Genomic DNA, 18,760 nt, shown 5'->3' with positions numbered 1-18,760 from the left:
GTGTAAACGTATTGGGGATATTCCTTTCTTAATCCTTCCCAACGCCAAAGAAAAAGAATGATGTCTTCTATTCTTTGGAGAAACAACCAATGATGGAATGAAAGAACATCTATGAATGATTATTACGGGTCAAGTCCGGGTAGGTGAGGCTGCTCACTCCATTTCATTTCTTACATGTGAAAAAAAACATTAGCTTTTTATGTTTCACATGAATCCTCCATTGCCTGATCAATCTGCTTGTTTTTTGCTAAAAGGAATGTTTTGTTTGAATGGTAGTTTCATGACTCTATGCTCTTAAGATTTTCTCAAAAAAATTCGACATGCTTTATTCCTTTGCCTAAAATGATTTGATCTTAAGTAGGTCGACCTTTCAAATCGATTACTTTTTTTTCTTTTTCTTCTACTTTTTCAGCACCCAGGATATATATATATATATGATTTAATCAGTTTAACCATCTTATATCGGCTCTCATTTCATGCCCAGTTCAAGTAAATAAAATATTTCTTTGATCGACAAATATTTAGTCAGTCAGCATGCATGCTTTATTCAACGAGGGGGCATTATTGAAGACTATTTATCTTTTAGGCCCTTGAAAAAATTAATTATATGAGAAGAAATCCAGTCAATTTGATCGCCCATATCATATTTGCTGGTGTCCAAAGTGACGTGTTGTTACTCAACTCTCAGACCAATAGAAAAGAAGGATTATAGAACGAGAATTGCTAATAAAGAAAAGTAATTACGGCTTGATTAACTTGATTAGCTTCTGATTAAGAAGGAAATTGTTTAATTCATTGAATGCATAAAAAATATAATACAAAATAGTATCTGGTCAAGCTGAATATAAATTTAACATATGCCAAATTTGAACACACTATAGTAGATAGAGTGAAATATAGACATGCTTAAAAAAAATAATAACTTCAATTAGGTAATGGTGTAAATTGGGTCTTTTACACCCTTAAATAGGAAGTAGACTCATGAGCTTGAAACACTAAAAAATAATATAATCATTCACATCAAATAATTTTTTTTTTCTTGACAAAACCACTAAAGCCAATCTTAGTTGGCTTTGGAGACTCTGGTGGGCGTAGGGTTATAATGAATGAAAAAAATATGTAGGATTGATTTGAATTAAAGATACGGCTTTTTTATTTCTATTGTAGTTTTGTATTTTCACATAATGTGTCAAATATTTATTGAAAGCAGTAAAATAGAGTTTTACATTATATCCTGATAGAAGGAATACTCAAAACAAAATACTTACACTTTTACGCCACTTAATATTCCTTCCTATTATAATATATGGATTCGGATCGGGTGCAATATTAAAGTTGTCCATTATAATTTCATTTGAGAGGACATCTAGACTTTATTCTTTTCAGATAGGAACCCAAGCAATCCAAATTTTGAGTGTCCTCTCACGTGCAAATGGACAATCACATTACACTCGATCCTTGTAGAAGAAGAACAAAATATGATACAACTTCTTAAAAGAGAAATCATCCTAAATTCGAATGGGGAGAAGATATATAATTCTTTCACTATTCTTGTGGAGAGATTGAAATAATAAAATGAAGATAGGTAATGTATATGGGTGTATGTAAAGTAATCATTAGTGAATTTGATCTTTATGAAGTTGTAGTAGTTTAGTAGTACTTTCCTTTCTCCAAATAATACAAATTAGGGTTCAACTCATTAAGTTATGGAATTCTTAGTAAAAAAGAAAGAAAGAAAAAAGGTGAAAAACATTAGAAGGAAAACTTGAAAAGATTTTGAAAACATAGAGGCAGATATTGAATTTTCCCAAGTCATGTGGTTAGGTTTGAGATTAGCAAGGGAAAATATTCCTGTACTACAAAATAATTTTCCTTATTTAGAAGACTACAAAAAATGAATAAAGAAGGGCAAAAAAATAAAGAAGACCAAAGGAAGGGGAGGTGTGACTGGATAAAAATCCGCTGTTGGAACAGCCCACTGGAAAGCCAAGCATGGCCCCTGGTTTTTTCACTCCCTCTAAAACCAACTCTTCCTCTGCCTTTCAACTAACCCTACCCCTTGTCCCCCTTTATAATCCCCGTCAATCCTCGCCCACCGTCTCCTTCATCAACAGAGATTCCAATTCTCAATTCTCAATTCTCTGTTCTGCTTTTACACCTCACCTGCATGTACGATACGGTTCTAGGAATACCAAACTGTGTAGTATCTATATGTACCTATCTTTCTCTCTTTCTCCTCTGTTTTCCCTATTTCTCGCCCATTTCATGAAAATTTTGGTCCTTAGGTCTATACCCAGATAAAAATTTTGAGCTTTGAGCAGTACCCATTTCCTCAATTTGTGTTTTGGTCAACACCCACATCGTAATTCTGCATTTTTCTGGGTGGTTTGGTGGGGGGGAGCCCATATTGAGTTTCCTATGTTAATTTGAGATTGAATGGGGATTGAAACGACTCGGGCTGATCGAAAGGGTAATAAGGAGTCACGTGAATTGCCCAAGGCGACAGACACGAATTCGAGAAGCAAGCCCAGGAAGAGCCGGCGACGGCACAAGAGGATGTCGCCGGTTCAGAAGCTATTCGAGACTTGCAAGCAAGTGTTTGCCAATGGTGGGACCGGGATTGTGCCACCTCCTGAAGATATCGAACGGCTACGAGCTGTTTTGGGTAAGTTTTGCTTGTTTATACAACAAGGTTGAATTGAATTTTGTGTTCAAATGTGACCTATTCATATGGTTGGGCATGAGGGGATTGAAATTTGATTGAATTGAAGCTTTGCAGGGTGTGCCATGGTTTCTGAGGGTAGTTTTGATTCGCAAGTTTTGTGAGTTGGTTTAAATTTGACTGTTTTCTGTTTTCATCTAAAACTTTGACATGCTTGGCAGCTTGGGCTTGAAAGCGGTTGAGAATTAGAAGTTCAGTATCCGACTTTTGATGATCATATATTAGTATGTCAATGTTTGAGTGGTATTTGCTGTTTCTGGAGATGTTGGTTTTATGATTTATGACAATCAATGCGTTTAAGTAGGGTCGATACCATTTTCTCTTTGAGCGACATGATCATGCATTAAACAACCTCAATCGAATTATCGTCAATTTATAGTTTTTGCACGATCATGAAATTCCATCCTCTTAACGGAGCATTTGGAGACCACATTGGTTCATTTTGTTTCCGTTGCCACTTCTTTTGAGTTCTTTATTTTTAAGTAGCGTACGGAATGTGGTCTATTTGGCTTTCTTTTAAAAGTTATAATCAGATTTTGGGAAATAATGTTTTCCTTTAGTTTTCGGCCCAAAAAGGGACAGCCGCTTATACGATGTGTCATCCTCTCTTGCCTAAAAAGCAGTCCCTGATTAAGGCAGGATTATATTCGTGGTCTTTTCTAATTAATTAATGATGTCTTGAAATTGGAAGTCTATGACTGAAAATATAGTATTATAGGACGACTAACGTGAGGGATTCTTGTGCATTACTGACATGAACCTTCTATAAAGCTGTGGTTTGTCCTTGATGCTTACTACCCTGACTTCATTTTTGCAGATGAAATGAAACCGGAGGATGTTGGCCTTAAACCTGAGATGCCGTATTTCCAGACGCAGGTGGCTCGGAGAACCCCACCGATAACATACTTGCACCTCTATGAGAGTGACAAATTCTCGGTATGTAAGCTTTTATCGGAGATGCCATCACGCATACTGAGACAAAGTCATTCTACTCTAGGAACTTTATTTTAGTTGCGGTTTTCAAATCTTTTCAATCAATGCAGATGGGGATCTTTTGCTTGCCACCATCAGGTGTTATTCCACTTCATAATCACCCCGGCATGACGGTTTTCAGTAAGCTTCTCTTTGGAACCATGCATATCAAATCGTATGACTGGGTGGTTGATGCTCCAAGTAACACATCCGCTGATGTGAATCCTTCAGAAAGTAAGTCCTTCCTTCAAGGTTATAACTTATACCATCCAGTCTTTCCTATACAATGTATAATTTGCATGTTCCTGAAGATGAAAACCCCAGTTTGAATTACTACTACATGCTTTCAGATCTGTGTGTCTGTTTCTGGTTGAGTAATACATGATGCAAAAGCTAGCCTCCTTAAAGAATGAGGTAAAGAATAATTACATAAGAAAGGCACTTGTGAAAATAGTAAAATCTGGGAAAGGTGTCCAGTGGAGGATGAAAAATATATAGTATAATATGTGCTTATTGTACCTTACATCTTGATACTTCAAGAAATGTCTCTTTTTCTTCATTACGGTTTTTTGGAGGCTATGCTATTATTAAGTCCTTATTGATGTTGTGAAAACCCTCCAGTTCATTAATCTCAGTCAAAAGTGTTTGATGGATCTGATAATGACTAGCATTATCCAGTTGGATCCAAGTATCACCTTTCAATTATAAATTTCATTTGACATGCCTTTGTTGATGCAGTCACAGCTCCTGCTGTTCGTTTGGCTGAGGTTAAGGTTGACTCCAACTTAACTGCTCCTTGCAACACCTCCATCCTTTACCCAGCCGATGGAGGCAACATGCATTGCTTCACAGCAGTGACACCATGTGCGGTGCTGGATGTGCTTGGCCCTCCATATTCTGATCCTAATGGCCGGCACTGCACATATTACCTTGAATTTCCATTCACCAGTTTCTCGGGTACCGCATTAATTGCTTCTTCATGTCCCACTTCGCCATAATTTTTCTTTGTTACTTAAATGGAGGAATGCCTTTTACTTGATATGGGAATCTTGATTATCTTTTTCTATTTGAAAATTTTAGTTGATGGGGTATCAGTGCCGGAAGAGGAGAGGAAAGATTATGCGTGGCTTCAAGAGAGGGAGATTACAGCTGAGGACTTGGCTGTAGTTGGAGCAAAGTACGCAGGACCAAAGATTGGACAGTAGTGATCTCACCCATCTACATCATATTCCCGCCCGTGCTGGCAACTACTGATGCCCAGTCCATGCAGCACCCAAACTTTTTTTTTTTTTTTTTTTATTTTGTTTTTTTCGGATGTGTATCTTGTTGTTGTTGTTTTTTTCTTCAGCTACTTTCGTTTTTTTTTTTTTTTTTTTTTTTTTTCTGTGGGACATGAGGCACAACTCACAAGGTGCTTTTTTTTCTCTCTACAGAGTTTTATGTACATACTCTGAACAAAAAACAACATAGAGAAGTTCATCGGAAATGAGTATGAAAGTCCATTGGTTAATTGTCAGCATCATCTTTATAATGGGTCCTCCATTTCTTCTTTCTGAGGACAATCTATCTGCTAGTTCCACAGCGAAAATATTACGTGTAAATTGCGGTATAGTCACGGTAGCTAAGGAAGGTACCTAAATGGAAAAAGTCGCATGCTTGATGGGTACTTTTAGGACACAAACTTTTTGAGAGGGGCTTTCGTTGGGAGACCAAAGGTTCTTGTAGGCTTTTAGCATCGACCATGGACATTCGACAGGGGTGGTCACCTATTTTGTCATGTCATATCTCAAAACTCTGTTCTGTCGTGTTCATCTGATGAGGCCGGGGATGTCTTGTACATTTCTTTTCCATCAAATGAAATGTTTGTTTTATTTGGAGAAGATTGGAAGTAAAATGGCGTCTCATGTAGCTTTCTTTGACCTCATTTCCATGCAATTTGACGAGCGATTACAGTGGAGAGATTGTTGGGACGAGTTGACGTGCCTTGGAGAAACGAATAACTAGGTGTTCAATCTCATAAACTTTCACAGTTGATAAGAAAATATTCATTCGGCCAGAGTAGGATTTAGGTGTGCTTGAAACTATATGTAGTAATTTAGTATAGTTGCCAGTTGGGATATCCATAATATATTGATGTTTCATAGGTGAATGATGCTACTCCTTACGCACGGTAAATTTCTATACTTGTGAAAGCCGATTTGTGTAACTGTAATTTGAGACTGTTCCCAGCTGGTGCTGAATCTGTAATGTAATTCAACCTTGATATTTCGGCTTAAATAGGAAGTTATGGTTGTCGAAGAACTTAACCCTCAAGATAACATGAAAATTCTTTCCTTCTTTTTTTATTTTTTTTATTTTTTAAATGATATGAGTATGGAAATTCATGAATTGAGATCCCGTGCAATACTTAGAATAATGCACGGGTTCAATAGCTTTAATTTGAGCCATTCATTTTAAATGAATAGTTAAGATTTCGCTATATCATACGCCAAATTAAAAATTTTTAACATTTTTTTTTTCTACGGCCTTATCGCCACTACCCCTACCAAATGGCCACCACCATTGGGATCGAGTGGGCCGATGTTGATGATATGATTGACTTTCATATAGAAGGAATCCAGAGGCACATATATAATTGGTGTGCACTGCTATGGTTAGTGTGGTCATAGATGGGGGAAGTGAGGAGGAGGAAGAGGTAAGAGGAGAGGAGAGTGGAGGATGAGAGGTATTGGGAAACAAGGAACTCACACATGGAGGGACAATGAGGGGAGTGATAGAGAACGGAGAACCACCACCAGTGGCCAAAGAGGTGGTTCGATCACCCCCAATTAGCCTATTCAGCTTTTCACTAACAATTTATAGTTTTGTCGTATACTTGAGGCCCCCAGAATTCATAAACCGCCTCAGTCTCCAGATCTTGAACCCTTCACCCACAAAATTGGTCTTTGGTGATAACTGAACCATTTGGCCACAAAAATGGTTAGGCCACCTCTCAAGGCCAGTTGAAGGTGTTCAAACCACCCCCTTAGGCCACTAAAATGGTTCACTACTCATAATTAAAACAGCTAAAGAGGTGATTGGTCACCCCTAGTGGTGATGGTGGTGGTGTAGTGATAAGAGTAACATTGACAATGTTACGGTGAAGGTAGAGGCTTGTGATTGATCATGAAATAAATGGTTCTAATATTAGAAGTAAATTCCATGTATTGCATACGCACAATGGAAATCACTATTTGAGCCAAGTTGCACACATTTAAATGGACACCAAATAATGATTGAGACTTCCATTGGCATTTAGTATTACAATTTGTATCTAAAAGCATTATCATATATAGACAAAGATTAGACAAATGTCTCGGTGGCACCTACATGGGCAGACTAGGAAACAAATACAAGTATCAGCTAGAAACCTTGTTTGACCAAACCATAGAAGTTCATAATTATCCGCTGATAACAATGTTATATATATATATATATATATATATATATATATATATATATATATATGCTAGTTAAATGCACCATGAATCCATAACACCAATTTCTCTTCTCTTTGTCTGTCCCTGTCTCTCTTAATGGCTTTCTGGTTCTTTGCGTTGATATTATTCTTCCATTCAAAGTGTTCTGCAGAGGTGATAACGGCCCTCCCAGGGCAGACCACCAATGTTTCTTTTAAACAGTATTCTGGTTACATTATCACAGATGCTCAGCATGGCCGAGCTCTATTCTACTACTTCATCGAAGCAGAATCAGCTGACCCACTTTCACGTCCCCTGACTTTGTGGCTCAATGGAGGTAATTGACATCAAGATTGATTATCTTTCTTGCTCTATATATGCATGTCACTTCATCTTCCTACTTTGTTTAGTACTGTTTGATCAAATTTAATGATGCTAGCTAGGCCCTGGTTGTTCTTCGCTTGGTTTTGGCGCATTCATGGAACATGGTCCCTTCCAACCAGGAGACATCAATGGAACTCTTGTCAAGAATGAATATTCATGGAACTTGGGTAAATGTGTTTTGTAATGTCTTTATTTTTGTGGAAAAATTAATGTTTGCTAAACAGACTCTCCATATTAATGAAATATTTGGACAGAATCAAACATGTTATATGTTGAGTCACCTATTGGGGTTGGATTTTCCTACTCTAACACGAGCTCAGATTACTTGTGGAACGACACGCAGACTGGTATATATGCATTTCATGACTACTGTCGGTGCTTCTATGTTCTTCTGCACTTGGTAATATTTCTCAGCTTTTCAACACATGATTTCTTTTTCTTTTTGTTTTTCTCTTTTTGGTTGCAGCCCAAGATAATTTGAGATTTATTATAAACTGGCTGGAAGAATTCCCGAACTACAAAGACTCTGACTTGTTTTTAACCGGTGAAAGCTATGCAGGTAATTAGCTAATTATAATTAAGCGTCTAATTCATGTTTTTGAGGACTGAAAATGAAAAACATGATTAAAACCTTATTACTTTATACAAGTTCTTTAAATTCAGCTTATGGATTTCTAGACGATCATTAAAACTCAAACTTTTTGTGACCATAACGTCTTTGGTTGCAGGCCACTACATCCCACAGCTTGCTGCCTTGTTGATGGATTACAACAAGAATCCCAATATCAAACCAATCAAGCTGAAAGCCATTGCTGTAATGATCAACAACTTGTTGAAACTAAGAGGACTAAAACACTCATTAAATCTAGAGAAGATAAGTGAAAAGCAGGATTAAAAACACTAAATTATTATTTTTATTTCACGCACTTAAGATTAATGATTAATTAGAATACCTGCTCAGGAAAAAAAAAAACAAAAAAGTAAAGTTACTCATTTGCGTCATATATAACTCCCACAAGAAAAACAAATCCCAAATAACTCATATGGATGATAAATTCTAGGAAAAATTACAGTTTATCCCATCAAAGGTGACAGCGTTTTTCAATTTGAACACTAAAGTTTTCATTTTTGCAATCCACCCCACAAAGTTCCAAATTTTTTCAATTCGACCAATATTATCCCAAAATTCCCATATTGCCCCTATTTTTTATTTTTTTATTATAAATAAATAAATTTGGGGGTGCAAAAATGGCTAGATGGCCCGGATTTTTTTTAAAATTTTTTTTTTATAAAAAATAAAAAAAATAAAAAATAAGGGCAATACAGAAAGTTTTGGATACAATTGGTCAAATTATAAAAATTTGAAACTTTGGGGTGGGTGGATTGCAAAAATTGAAACTTTGGTGTTCGAATTGAAAAACGATGTCAACTTTAGGAAGGTAAACTGTAATTTTCCGTAAATTCTATGTATGTAACTCCCAGGTGAAGAAAAATAAAAGACAAACTGATCTTCAACTTAGTAACCTACGAGAATATCAAAAGACAAACTATTTAGCTTTAGCTATGTTTCTAGAATTATTGAAAATGAACTAGAAATAAATTTCTTAAATCAAGTTTAGTTAAAAATACCACAAGCATCTACAACGGCTTAGCCAAAAACGAATTCCAACATATTCTCTATAAATACAAAATATCAATATTTTGTTAGAGTAATGCGTGCCCATTTCTAGACAAGCACGTAACTTGTCTACTTAATTTCGTCATCATTTATCATCATTTTTAATTGCATGTCATTGTTTTCTAGAGGCTTCCATTGCTTAGTACTCAAGAGTTTTCCTTGCTGCGCGCTGATTTGTTATTGTCTTTTTGGTAGTTGATAGCTAGTGATACTTGGTACTTGATTTTTTTTACATTTAACAATGATATTTGTAGCTTGGAAATCCACTTTTGGACCTGGAAATAAGCGTGTTGGCCGGAGACTACTTGTGGTCGCGCGGAGCAATATCTGACCAAACACTGATGTTGGAGAAGACGGTCTGCAATGACTCAAAATATCTTCGTGAATACGTCCACGACCATATGTCTCAAGGATGCAATGACGTGTTCAACAGAGTTTCAGAGGAAATTAGCCAAGAAGTTGAACCTGATGACCTCCTTCTACCACAATGCTTGTCATCATCAACGTCGGCGGCGGAACAATTTATGCCCAAGGGGAAGCACGCCAAAATTCATGCAGCCTTTGCTGCGGTATACACCGACGGACAGGTTCCCAGAAGGGGAAGTAGCGGCGACCCATGCCTTGAAGGAAGGATATTCACCTATCTAAATAGGCCTAAAGTTCAGAAGGCAATTCATGCCAACACAACTCACCTCCCCTTCCATTGGGATTTCTGTAAAGGGTCTCTCTCTTCTTTTTCTTTTTTAATAATAGGAGTATCTGGGTTGAAAATCGCTAGGATTGTAGACATGATGCATTACGCCATATCATATTGTATAAGAGATTTTCAAGACACCGTGCAAAGCTGCTTTCTACATGAATCGGATAAAACTCAGTTTTTTTGCAGGCGTCTTATATATCAAGAAGATAACTTGGACATGGACCTCATACCCCTCGTCTCGGACCTTATTAAGGCGGGCATTCCTATCATGCTCTACAGGTTTTAAAAATCCTTATTTATTTATTAAATTTTAAGGTAGCAGCAGCTAATTCATGAGCTATTTACCATATATATCCACTTGACATTTTGACTGGGAAATTTATGTGCTTCTTTTTGCATCAAACAGTGGTGACCAAGATTCAAAAATTCCTCTCACGCAAACAAGAATAATTGCTAACAATCTAGCCAAGGATTTGTCGCTAGTCCCTCTTACAAAATACGGTACTTGGTACGATAAGCAGCAGGTATGCACAAGATTCTCTCAATCCTTCTTTTCAATCTTCTGTTTGTCAGATGGGAAAATGGATTAAAGCCCATTAACTATAAGACTATTAAAAGAATTATGGAACCGGCTCATCCCGCTAGGGCTCGATTTCACTGACCGAAGGCAAGCCCTTTGGAGTCATGTACAGTCACAGTCACAGATTTTGTGAAAATTGTAAATTTTTTCTTTTTTAATTCTGTGAAAATTGAAAATTGAAGTGGCACTGCAGGTGGCTGGATGGTCTCAATCATTTGGGGGCCTAAAAGACGGGAAGAATGTGACGTATCTCACATACGCAGTTGTTAGGGGTGCGGCCCATGAGGTCCCTTTCACATCTCCTTCACAGGCCCTCACATTGTTTCGGTCTTTTCTAAGTGGAGCCCCTCTTCCCAGGCCCAATCAATGATTTGTGGGTCATGTGCTGAAGCCCATTTCTCAAATGGGTCATATACTTTGTCTATGGCAATCTACTATAATTTCTGAACCAAAAACACCCCCCCAAACAAAAAATAAATAAATAAACTATATTAGTCATATTGTAATTTTCATTTTATTGTGCACGTTCCCTTGGAAATTGGAATTCTATGTTTTCCTAGCTTACTACGGTTTCCAATTGTCCTTTTTTTTTTCTTTTTTTGGGTCCTTGAAGCCTCATAAATAGGACTTGGAGCAAGCTTCTAGGGAAAACTGAAAAGTTGAATGAGCTTTGCAATAAAAACTAGAGTTAAATATCTATTTTAGTAGCTGTGGTTTGTCTCAATATTAAACGGTCACTCTAGTTTACAAAAGTATCACAAATGATATTTGTAAACTTCTTATAAATGCAATTGGTTTCTCCATGCATGTTCCGTTCAAAAACTTAACAGTCTGTCACATCAAGGCCTATTAAAGCTTGACATGTGTCCCTTATGCCACATTATTCTGTTATGTCAGCATTATTTTTAAATTTTTTTTTTAAATGTATATTTTAAGCAAAACAAAGCAAGGTAGGCGGTGGAGATCCCTTGCCTACCATCCATGGGGGAGATCCCTCCGCCACCCACCAAGGGCGGGATCTCCCTTGCAATGGGTCTCGGAGGAGATTTTCCCCCCGGTGCGCAGCCCTCCCACTATGGCGGAAATATCCTTGCCTCCCCTGTTGTATTTTTAAAAAGTAATAATAGTAATAATAATTCTAACATGGCAGAATAATGTGGCAAGGGGGACACTTCTCGGGCACTAATTTGATGTGGCAAGCCGTGAAGTGTTTGAACGGAACATTGAAGAAGGGACCAACGAATATCTACCACTTGTGGTTCTTTTGTAAGCTGAGACAATTATATGATACCGAGGCAAATCATGAGTACTAAAAAAAAGTATTTAACCCTAAGATCTAAGAGTTGGACCAAGTAATGAACCAAAATCCAGCTAAAGCAAAAGAAGAAACGCTCATTATCAAATGAACCAACACTCCAGTTAATTTTACCAAGTAAATTAAATGGCCGATACCATAAACTATTCAGTTGGGTCTCTTTCGTAGCAGCCCTCCTATTTCTCTCTTCCTTTTTCAACTCTAATAAAAAAATGAAAGTTATAATTGCGTCCACCTGCTCAGACAATGAAACGGATATATATACATATACAACCCCATATCTCATATTCAAATGCTAATTTCAATGACTAATAATCCATACTATTGACCTCATCTCAATTAAATAACCTCAATTTGGCTTTAAAAGTCTCTTGTAGCAACGTCGACTAGGAAGAGTTAAACAATAACGATTTTCATTATGTAATGCAATTGGACCACCATAACTCCCATAAACCTTCTCTCTCTCTCTCTCCACATATAATTTTGTGTAATTAATTATCATTTAATTAAGAGTAATTAGTAATATATGGAAGTGCCAGAAGTTCAACTTGCCTTTGCGGACGTCTTGGAAAATGGGAGTCATATTGATTAAACTTTAGGTCTATATATATATATATAATTATTTCAATGAAAAGTAGTGCAAAGACATGTTTGTTGACCCCTTCTTCCCTCTTCTAGTCTTCTCTCTCTCTCCTTTTTTTTTTAAAAAAAATAAATAATAAATAATAAATCAAAATTGGCCTGTTATAGTCTTCTCTCAATTTTGGTGGAGAAATATTATATATTACACCTGCTCTTATTTTTTATTCGGTTAATGTAGTAGTGCCCATCAATTTTTAGATTTTTTTTTTTTTTAATTAAAGACTAATCCATGAGTTAATGAGCACCGTCGCATTTGCTCAATAAAATTAATGAGGGTGAGATGAGAGTATAGTATATAGCATTAACTCTCTTTTAATTACGTATTATCTTGACTGTTAAAACTTCAAGACATGAATAAGACCGCTCTGTTAAAATTTTGTATAAATCAAACAAATTAAGGAATTAACCAGTTAATATATATTTGAGATCTCTAAATTAACTACAATACCTAAATATCTCCAAGAGGTGGCTCCTCTAATTTTCTAACTTAGGGTTAAACACATGAGGGGTTAACTGCTCCTTAGCATGTATCAAAGTCCTTGACATCATAAAATTTGTATGCATTGACTTCTATTACGTACCAAACGCCACCATGTTCAGATAATTTAATGTTGCAGCCAATAGAAGAGTACGTAGGAACAGGATCCTTAATATTTTATGTCATGCAGGGTAAGAGCTCTTAAGTAACTAAGATGGCCACCTTATATAATACAAACACTTCACTGTCGTATTCATTATATTAATTAACCTAGTTTAAGACATGTTTATAGATGCCATTATTAATTATGATCTTTCAGATTGACACCATGGCGAGTTTTATATTTATATATATATATATAAAGCTTAAGCAACAGTCATCTCAAAGTTTCAAGTGATGTAAATATATTAATCTTAGTTTCAAATGGATGAGATTTGTTGAGCAAATCGAAGCCAATAATTAGTAGTCGTGGTACTCAGATCCCGATCGAAGTGCATTGGGGCCAAAGATGATGAGTCTTAAATTTATAAATATATTAATAATATTATTGGGGTTGGGGGCATTTGGATGTTCAATGAAAGTTGAAAACACTTCTTCCTACAACTTTATATATATATAATAGCATTTATGCAGACAACTTTACTGTGTGTCACGGAGACATCAAACCTAGTCACTAAAAAACCTATGGACTCTCGGAGTTTGTTCTTACATGAGAAGATTGAAGTGTTTAGACTTAATCTTCGGAACTCCTAAAGACACAAATGATTTACTAAATATCTTATTAAATAACCACGTATTCCAAAAATTGAAGCCGATAAAAAGTAATGAATTTAGTCATGATTTAACAGTACTCCGAACCCTCTCATTTTATGTATTGACTCAAACTCTTCATCGATAAATGAGGTCCAATACGTAAAATATTTAAATAAAATAAAGGGTAATGATGGAGTCAATGTTCAAATTCAGAACATTAGGCGTAAAGAATAATTGTCACTATAGTAAAAGCAGCGAAGGAGATTGCGTTTAATAAAGCACTATTAGCAGAGATAAAAAACCAAGAAATCAATAACTTGGCAGCGGATAGAGACGTGATTCGTTAAAATTGTTAAAGTAATGGTTAAGTGATTCAATTTATATCTTCCTATAAGCTTAAGCTTTTGGGACAAGTGGTGGATTTAACATGATATCAGAGCCAAAAGTTTTAGGATTCACCCCCATTTAAGTTAAAATGTTTCATGTGTTGGGCTTCACCTATTAAAAAAGAGTTGAGCCTACACGTGGGGGAGTGTTAAAATAATAATTAAGTGATTAAATTTACTTCTCCTTATAAGCTGAAGCTTTTGGGATAAATGATGATTTAATAATAATTTGCTATAGATCTAAAACTGATTGGAACAATGGCATTTCATAGATATTGTCTTGTAATAACCCGAGAAGCTATTGTGTGTGTCATAGATAATGCTTGGATTATGAAGATTCCAAATTATACCTTTGGCATTGTAGGAAGCATTTTGCCTCATTTAGTTGTTATATCAATGAAGAGATAACTCGTTCAAAAAATATATACCATATTACACCATCACTTATTTTAAAAATTTTAATCATTTAATTAATATTATAATAGTTCTTAATAATTTCGAAAGTTAAGATCATTGTATTACCTAATTAAAACCATAATAACCAAAAAAAAAAAAAATCAATAATTGATGATAAGGATCAAAAGATCAAACTAGCATGCAATAATATCTTTAGTAGATTTATGCTTAGAGAGATTATTTCTCGATAATGTAATTTTCTATTTGATTAAATTTATAGAAATCATAGATTACCATTGAAAAGGCTTTCACATGCTCTATTAGTATATAATAAAATAATATTATCTGACACTAACATAAAGACTATATTTTATCGGGTTTTTGGATGGCCGATATTGATATTGACAGATGAAGCTAATTTTTTTTTTTTGTTTTTTGACTTGTCCGCACAAGAGGGAGAGGGGGATTCGAACTAGTGACTTCCGCTTCATTAGGCATAGTCCTAGTCGATTGAGCTACCTCTTAGGGATATGAAGCGAATATTATTTAATAGGTAACGATCAATATATGTGGAGAAATTGCTAAAAAAGGTTGTTATCGGCCCCTCAAAAAAAAAAAAAAAAATGAAACACTCACCTATATGCATTTAAAAATTACAAAATGTTACCCCAAAAGCCTTTAATTATGTGTATATATTCTTGAAGTACTTGTAGAGGTAAATTTTGCACTATTAATTAGTGCGATATTTTTTATATCAATAAAGTGAATTAAATTGTCTCTAGCATTTTTTTTCATCATGTACTAGTCATAAAATTCTATATATATTTTGCTCATTCGATTGATATATCACGTTAAAAACCATATTAATCAACCAATTAACCAAATATATAATCTATGATCTTAAATTAACCATATTAATTTATATATATAAATTAGGAAACAAATATATATATATATAATTTATGATCAAACTGACTTAGTCCATTCTAGAATGGACTCATCGAAGTACTAAAGTACATGCACTTGAAGAATTAATGACGATCCAACGGGAATATTCAAAAGATAAAATATTAATTATCAGTATATTTACACTAAAATAAAGTTTTTTAGTTGATTAAAGTATTATTTTGTTTATGAAAATAAAATGATATTTTATCACTGCAAAGACTTCAAAGTGCTCTATTTGTAGTAGTCTTCATTAAAAACATAGAAAAAAAAAAAACAGGGTAAAATTATATATGAAACAGGCCTTCACCAATACAGTGTGGATCCTCAGAGTCATAATGGTACTATAAAATCAAAATATTCATCCCATTGAAGGAACAATGAGAAAAAAAAAATCACAATGAAATTAAATTGTTTTCATATTTTACTTTTTGGCGCTTGGAATACGAAAAAGATACATGGTTTTGGCAAGGTTATAATGATATATACGCCCCTACAAGGGCAAAGTTTCACTATCTTATACAGTGATTGACCTGTTATATCTCATGTGACTCATGATATAATTTATTCTTCCTATAAGTTGAAAGAAGTCTGCACAAGTTAAACCGAAAAAATTCAAACTTAATTACCAAAAAAAAACTTTAACAAACAACTAAACAAGTAACTGATTCTCTATTTTATATATTCTGCCAAAAAAACAAAAAGCTGAACAAGTAACCCAATAAAGAAGAAAAGGTAAACAACCAAACCGTTGTATCAACAATCAATATAATGTACATAGAAAAAAAAAAATCAACATCGTAAACGACACTTGTCATTTGTTTTCACTTAATTACTTTTTTTTTTTTTTTTTTTTTTTTTTCACTTATCAAAAAAAAATTACTTGTGGAGACGGAACGGAAATTGGAGCAGGCGCCGCGCCACAGCTCTCCATTTTGAAAATTTTCCATTATATATATATATAATATTAATTTTTTTTTTCTTTTAACTTGAGTGATATCTACAAAAAATATCTTTAAATATTCAGTATTTACCACCAAAAAAAAAAAAAAAAAGAAGAAAGATCGAGTTGCAGCGTTTGATTTCTCAGACTCGTTCTTGAGTGGCAACTTGGTGATATGAGAACTGAAAACTGTGATTAATCTAAGTCCCCTCCCCACCCACCCCCCCCCAATAATAATGAATGGAGTGCTTATATCTATTATATTATTACGGCATGATATACACGAGGAGGAGGTCAAAGACAGCAGTTTTTCACCTCCTAGTACAATAATTAGCTTCTAAATCGCAAAATTTGACCATGACATTAATTGAATCTTGCAAAGTGTTACATTCTATACATGCATTCGTCTCACCCACCATCTTTTTAGACTAATGTGACGGTATCTAACAGCTCTTCAATTTTATTCTTTACCAAAGTTTGGTCAAAGATATGGTTAATGAATACTACCGCATTAGCCAGTGAAATGAGTGTGAGATAGGGGCATAGGATGTTTACTTTCTTGCAAATATTTAGAATGGCATTGTGAACATCAATAGTTGGGGATGTAATATTTAGCATGGACATTAGTGTCTGCCAAGTATGACGTCTTATAGACATGAAATTAATTGGAAGGAAAATTTTCAGAACTTGAATTGAAAAATTGTTACTAGTTATCCTAAAAGCTTAACTCAAGACCTTGGATTTCCGGCACTTGAATTGAAAAACTCTTCTACATATATGATATTTTAAATAATCAATTATCTCAAAAAGCTTAGCTTAAGATCTTGGTTCTAAAATCATGTTAAAATATTAATTATCCAAAAAGCTCAACCTAATAATAAAAGAATAAATTTAATCATTTAACTAATACCCATGAATCCATGGGGAAAGCTTAATTACACTGTCAAAAGAAAAATGATATTTAGTGGACTGTTATACAATTGCCATACAACTAAAATGACGTGACTGTGAAAATCAGCCATTCATTTTTCTTTTTTACAACCTCTTATTATTTGTTGATTCAAATGCTAATTTTCACTGTCACGTCATTCTAGTTGTACAACATTCGTATAAGAGTTTACTAGATAACATTACTCCTACCAAAATGTAAAATTTAAAAGGGAATTCTTTTATTTAATAAATTATTATACGACAACTGTGATTAAACTTGTATGACGTAACAGTAAAAACAGTCATTAGATCAACATTCATAAAAAACAAACAAAAAACTAAACATTGATTTTTACTAACACGTCATCTCACTTTTATGACAATTCGCGTATAACAGTTTACTAAATAACATTATTCATCAACTCATCAAATAATAAAATTAATAATAAAACAAAGAAGGCTACGCAATTGACAAATGACACAAAAGAGGGTACCTGCAGCCAGCTGGGCTACTAGGTTACTCATAGAGACTTTGACTGTTAGCCCTGTGACATCGGCTATGCCCAAGCTTCAACCATACTACTATAACATACAGCTTTTGCATTACTATTTTACTATATATTACACAATAATAGGCTTCCGAAAATCCAGCTCTCTCTCTCTCTCCTTAAAACTCATTTGTCTCTACTGCGAAACGTTGAAACTCAATTCTTCATATATTGTTTAATCTTTTAACAAATAATATAAAAATAGTGAGAGCGTGGTTGGGGGGTGTTGACATTTTAGTTGTGACTGCGTGTTGGGGATAGATGAGCACTAGGATTTCTATATGTTTATACAAAGTCTGAAATTAGCAGCAGTTGGTTGTTTTTATGTATATAAAGCTTGAAGAGCAAAGGAGATCTACTTCTCTACAAATGGATGACATGCTGAAAATGCCATGCTCTTCTTCTGCTCTGCCGCCCACAGAAGAACACACTTTTGAATCCTTCGCCCATGATGTCGGCCATGAGACCCAAGAGGGTAGACAGGTATGCTAATGAAAGAGCTTTATCATCTCTTCCTACTTTTATCATGTTTTTTCTTTTCTTTTCTTTTTTGGGATCATCATAAATCTGAATTTCTCATAGAATATCAACGTTTCCACTTTAACTAGAAATTTTTTCCTATTTTCCATTTCTAAGGATGTCTTGAATTCATATTAAAATCTGGCTCTTTTTATGTTTGATTGAACTATGAGTTTTTGTTTTGACCCATGAGCCATAATTTTTTTGTTCTTGTTGATACCGGCAATTAGACCCAGCCAGGTGATGTCTACTGGCTTGAAGTGAGAGGATTCTTAGTACCTGCAATATACCAACTTCCTGCCAACTGATCCAACTGTTATTTTCCTTAATTGTGCCTCCAACTGTGGTTTACCTTAGATTAGATCTTAATTATTATTATTTATTTTTTAATAAAATGCATATCTATAAAGA

The 18,760-nt window shown here is 34.8% G+C and overlaps 1 protein-coding gene across 1 annotated transcript; it reads left to right on the top strand.

Annotated features, from left to right (window-relative positions):
• The first annotated feature begins 1,669 nt into the window (after positions 1–1,669).
• On the top strand, positions 1,670–10,864 carry LOC132182190 (serine carboxypeptidase-like 45). The gene is made up of 12 exons (XM_059595377.1): positions 1,670–2,665; positions 3,540–3,658; positions 3,766–3,928; positions 7,325–7,489; positions 7,596–7,703; positions 7,791–7,883; positions 8,003–8,095; positions 8,265–8,350; positions 9,469–9,935; positions 10,101–10,193; positions 10,321–10,438; positions 10,688–10,864. The coding sequence occupies exons 1-12, from the start codon at positions 2,437–2,439 to the stop codon at positions 10,862–10,864; spliced, it is 1,911 nt and encodes a 636-aa protein (XP_059451360.1). The 5' UTR covers positions 1,670–2,436.
• The last annotated feature ends 7,896 nt before the right edge of the window (positions 10,865–18,760 follow it).

Source organism: Corylus avellana, chromosome ca5 (genome assembly GCF_901000735.1).
Source record: "Corylus avellana chromosome ca5, CavTom2PMs-1.0".
NCBI classification, from domain to species: domain Eukaryota; kingdom Viridiplantae; phylum Streptophyta; class Magnoliopsida; order Fagales; family Betulaceae; genus Corylus; species Corylus avellana.
The sequence above is the reverse complement of the archived record's forward strand: the minus strand, read 5'-3'. Positions and strand labels throughout refer to the sequence as shown.

What these genes read in the sequence shown, in the direction of transcription:
- LOC132182190 (XM_059595377.1), top strand. Translation starts at nt 2,437, where the DNA reads ATGGGGATTGAAACGACTCGGGCTGATCGAAAGGGTAATAAGGAGTCA. An exon ending in GTGGAACGACACGCAGACTG is followed by an intron (nt 7,884 to 8,002) that starts GTATATATGCAT and finishes TTTTGGTTGCAG; the next exon opens with CCCAAGATAATTTGAGATTT. An exon ending in CATTGGGATTTCTGTAAAGG is followed by an intron (nt 9,936 to 10,100) that starts GTCTCTCTCTTC and finishes GTTTTTTTGCAG; the next exon opens with GCGTCTTATATATCAAGAAG.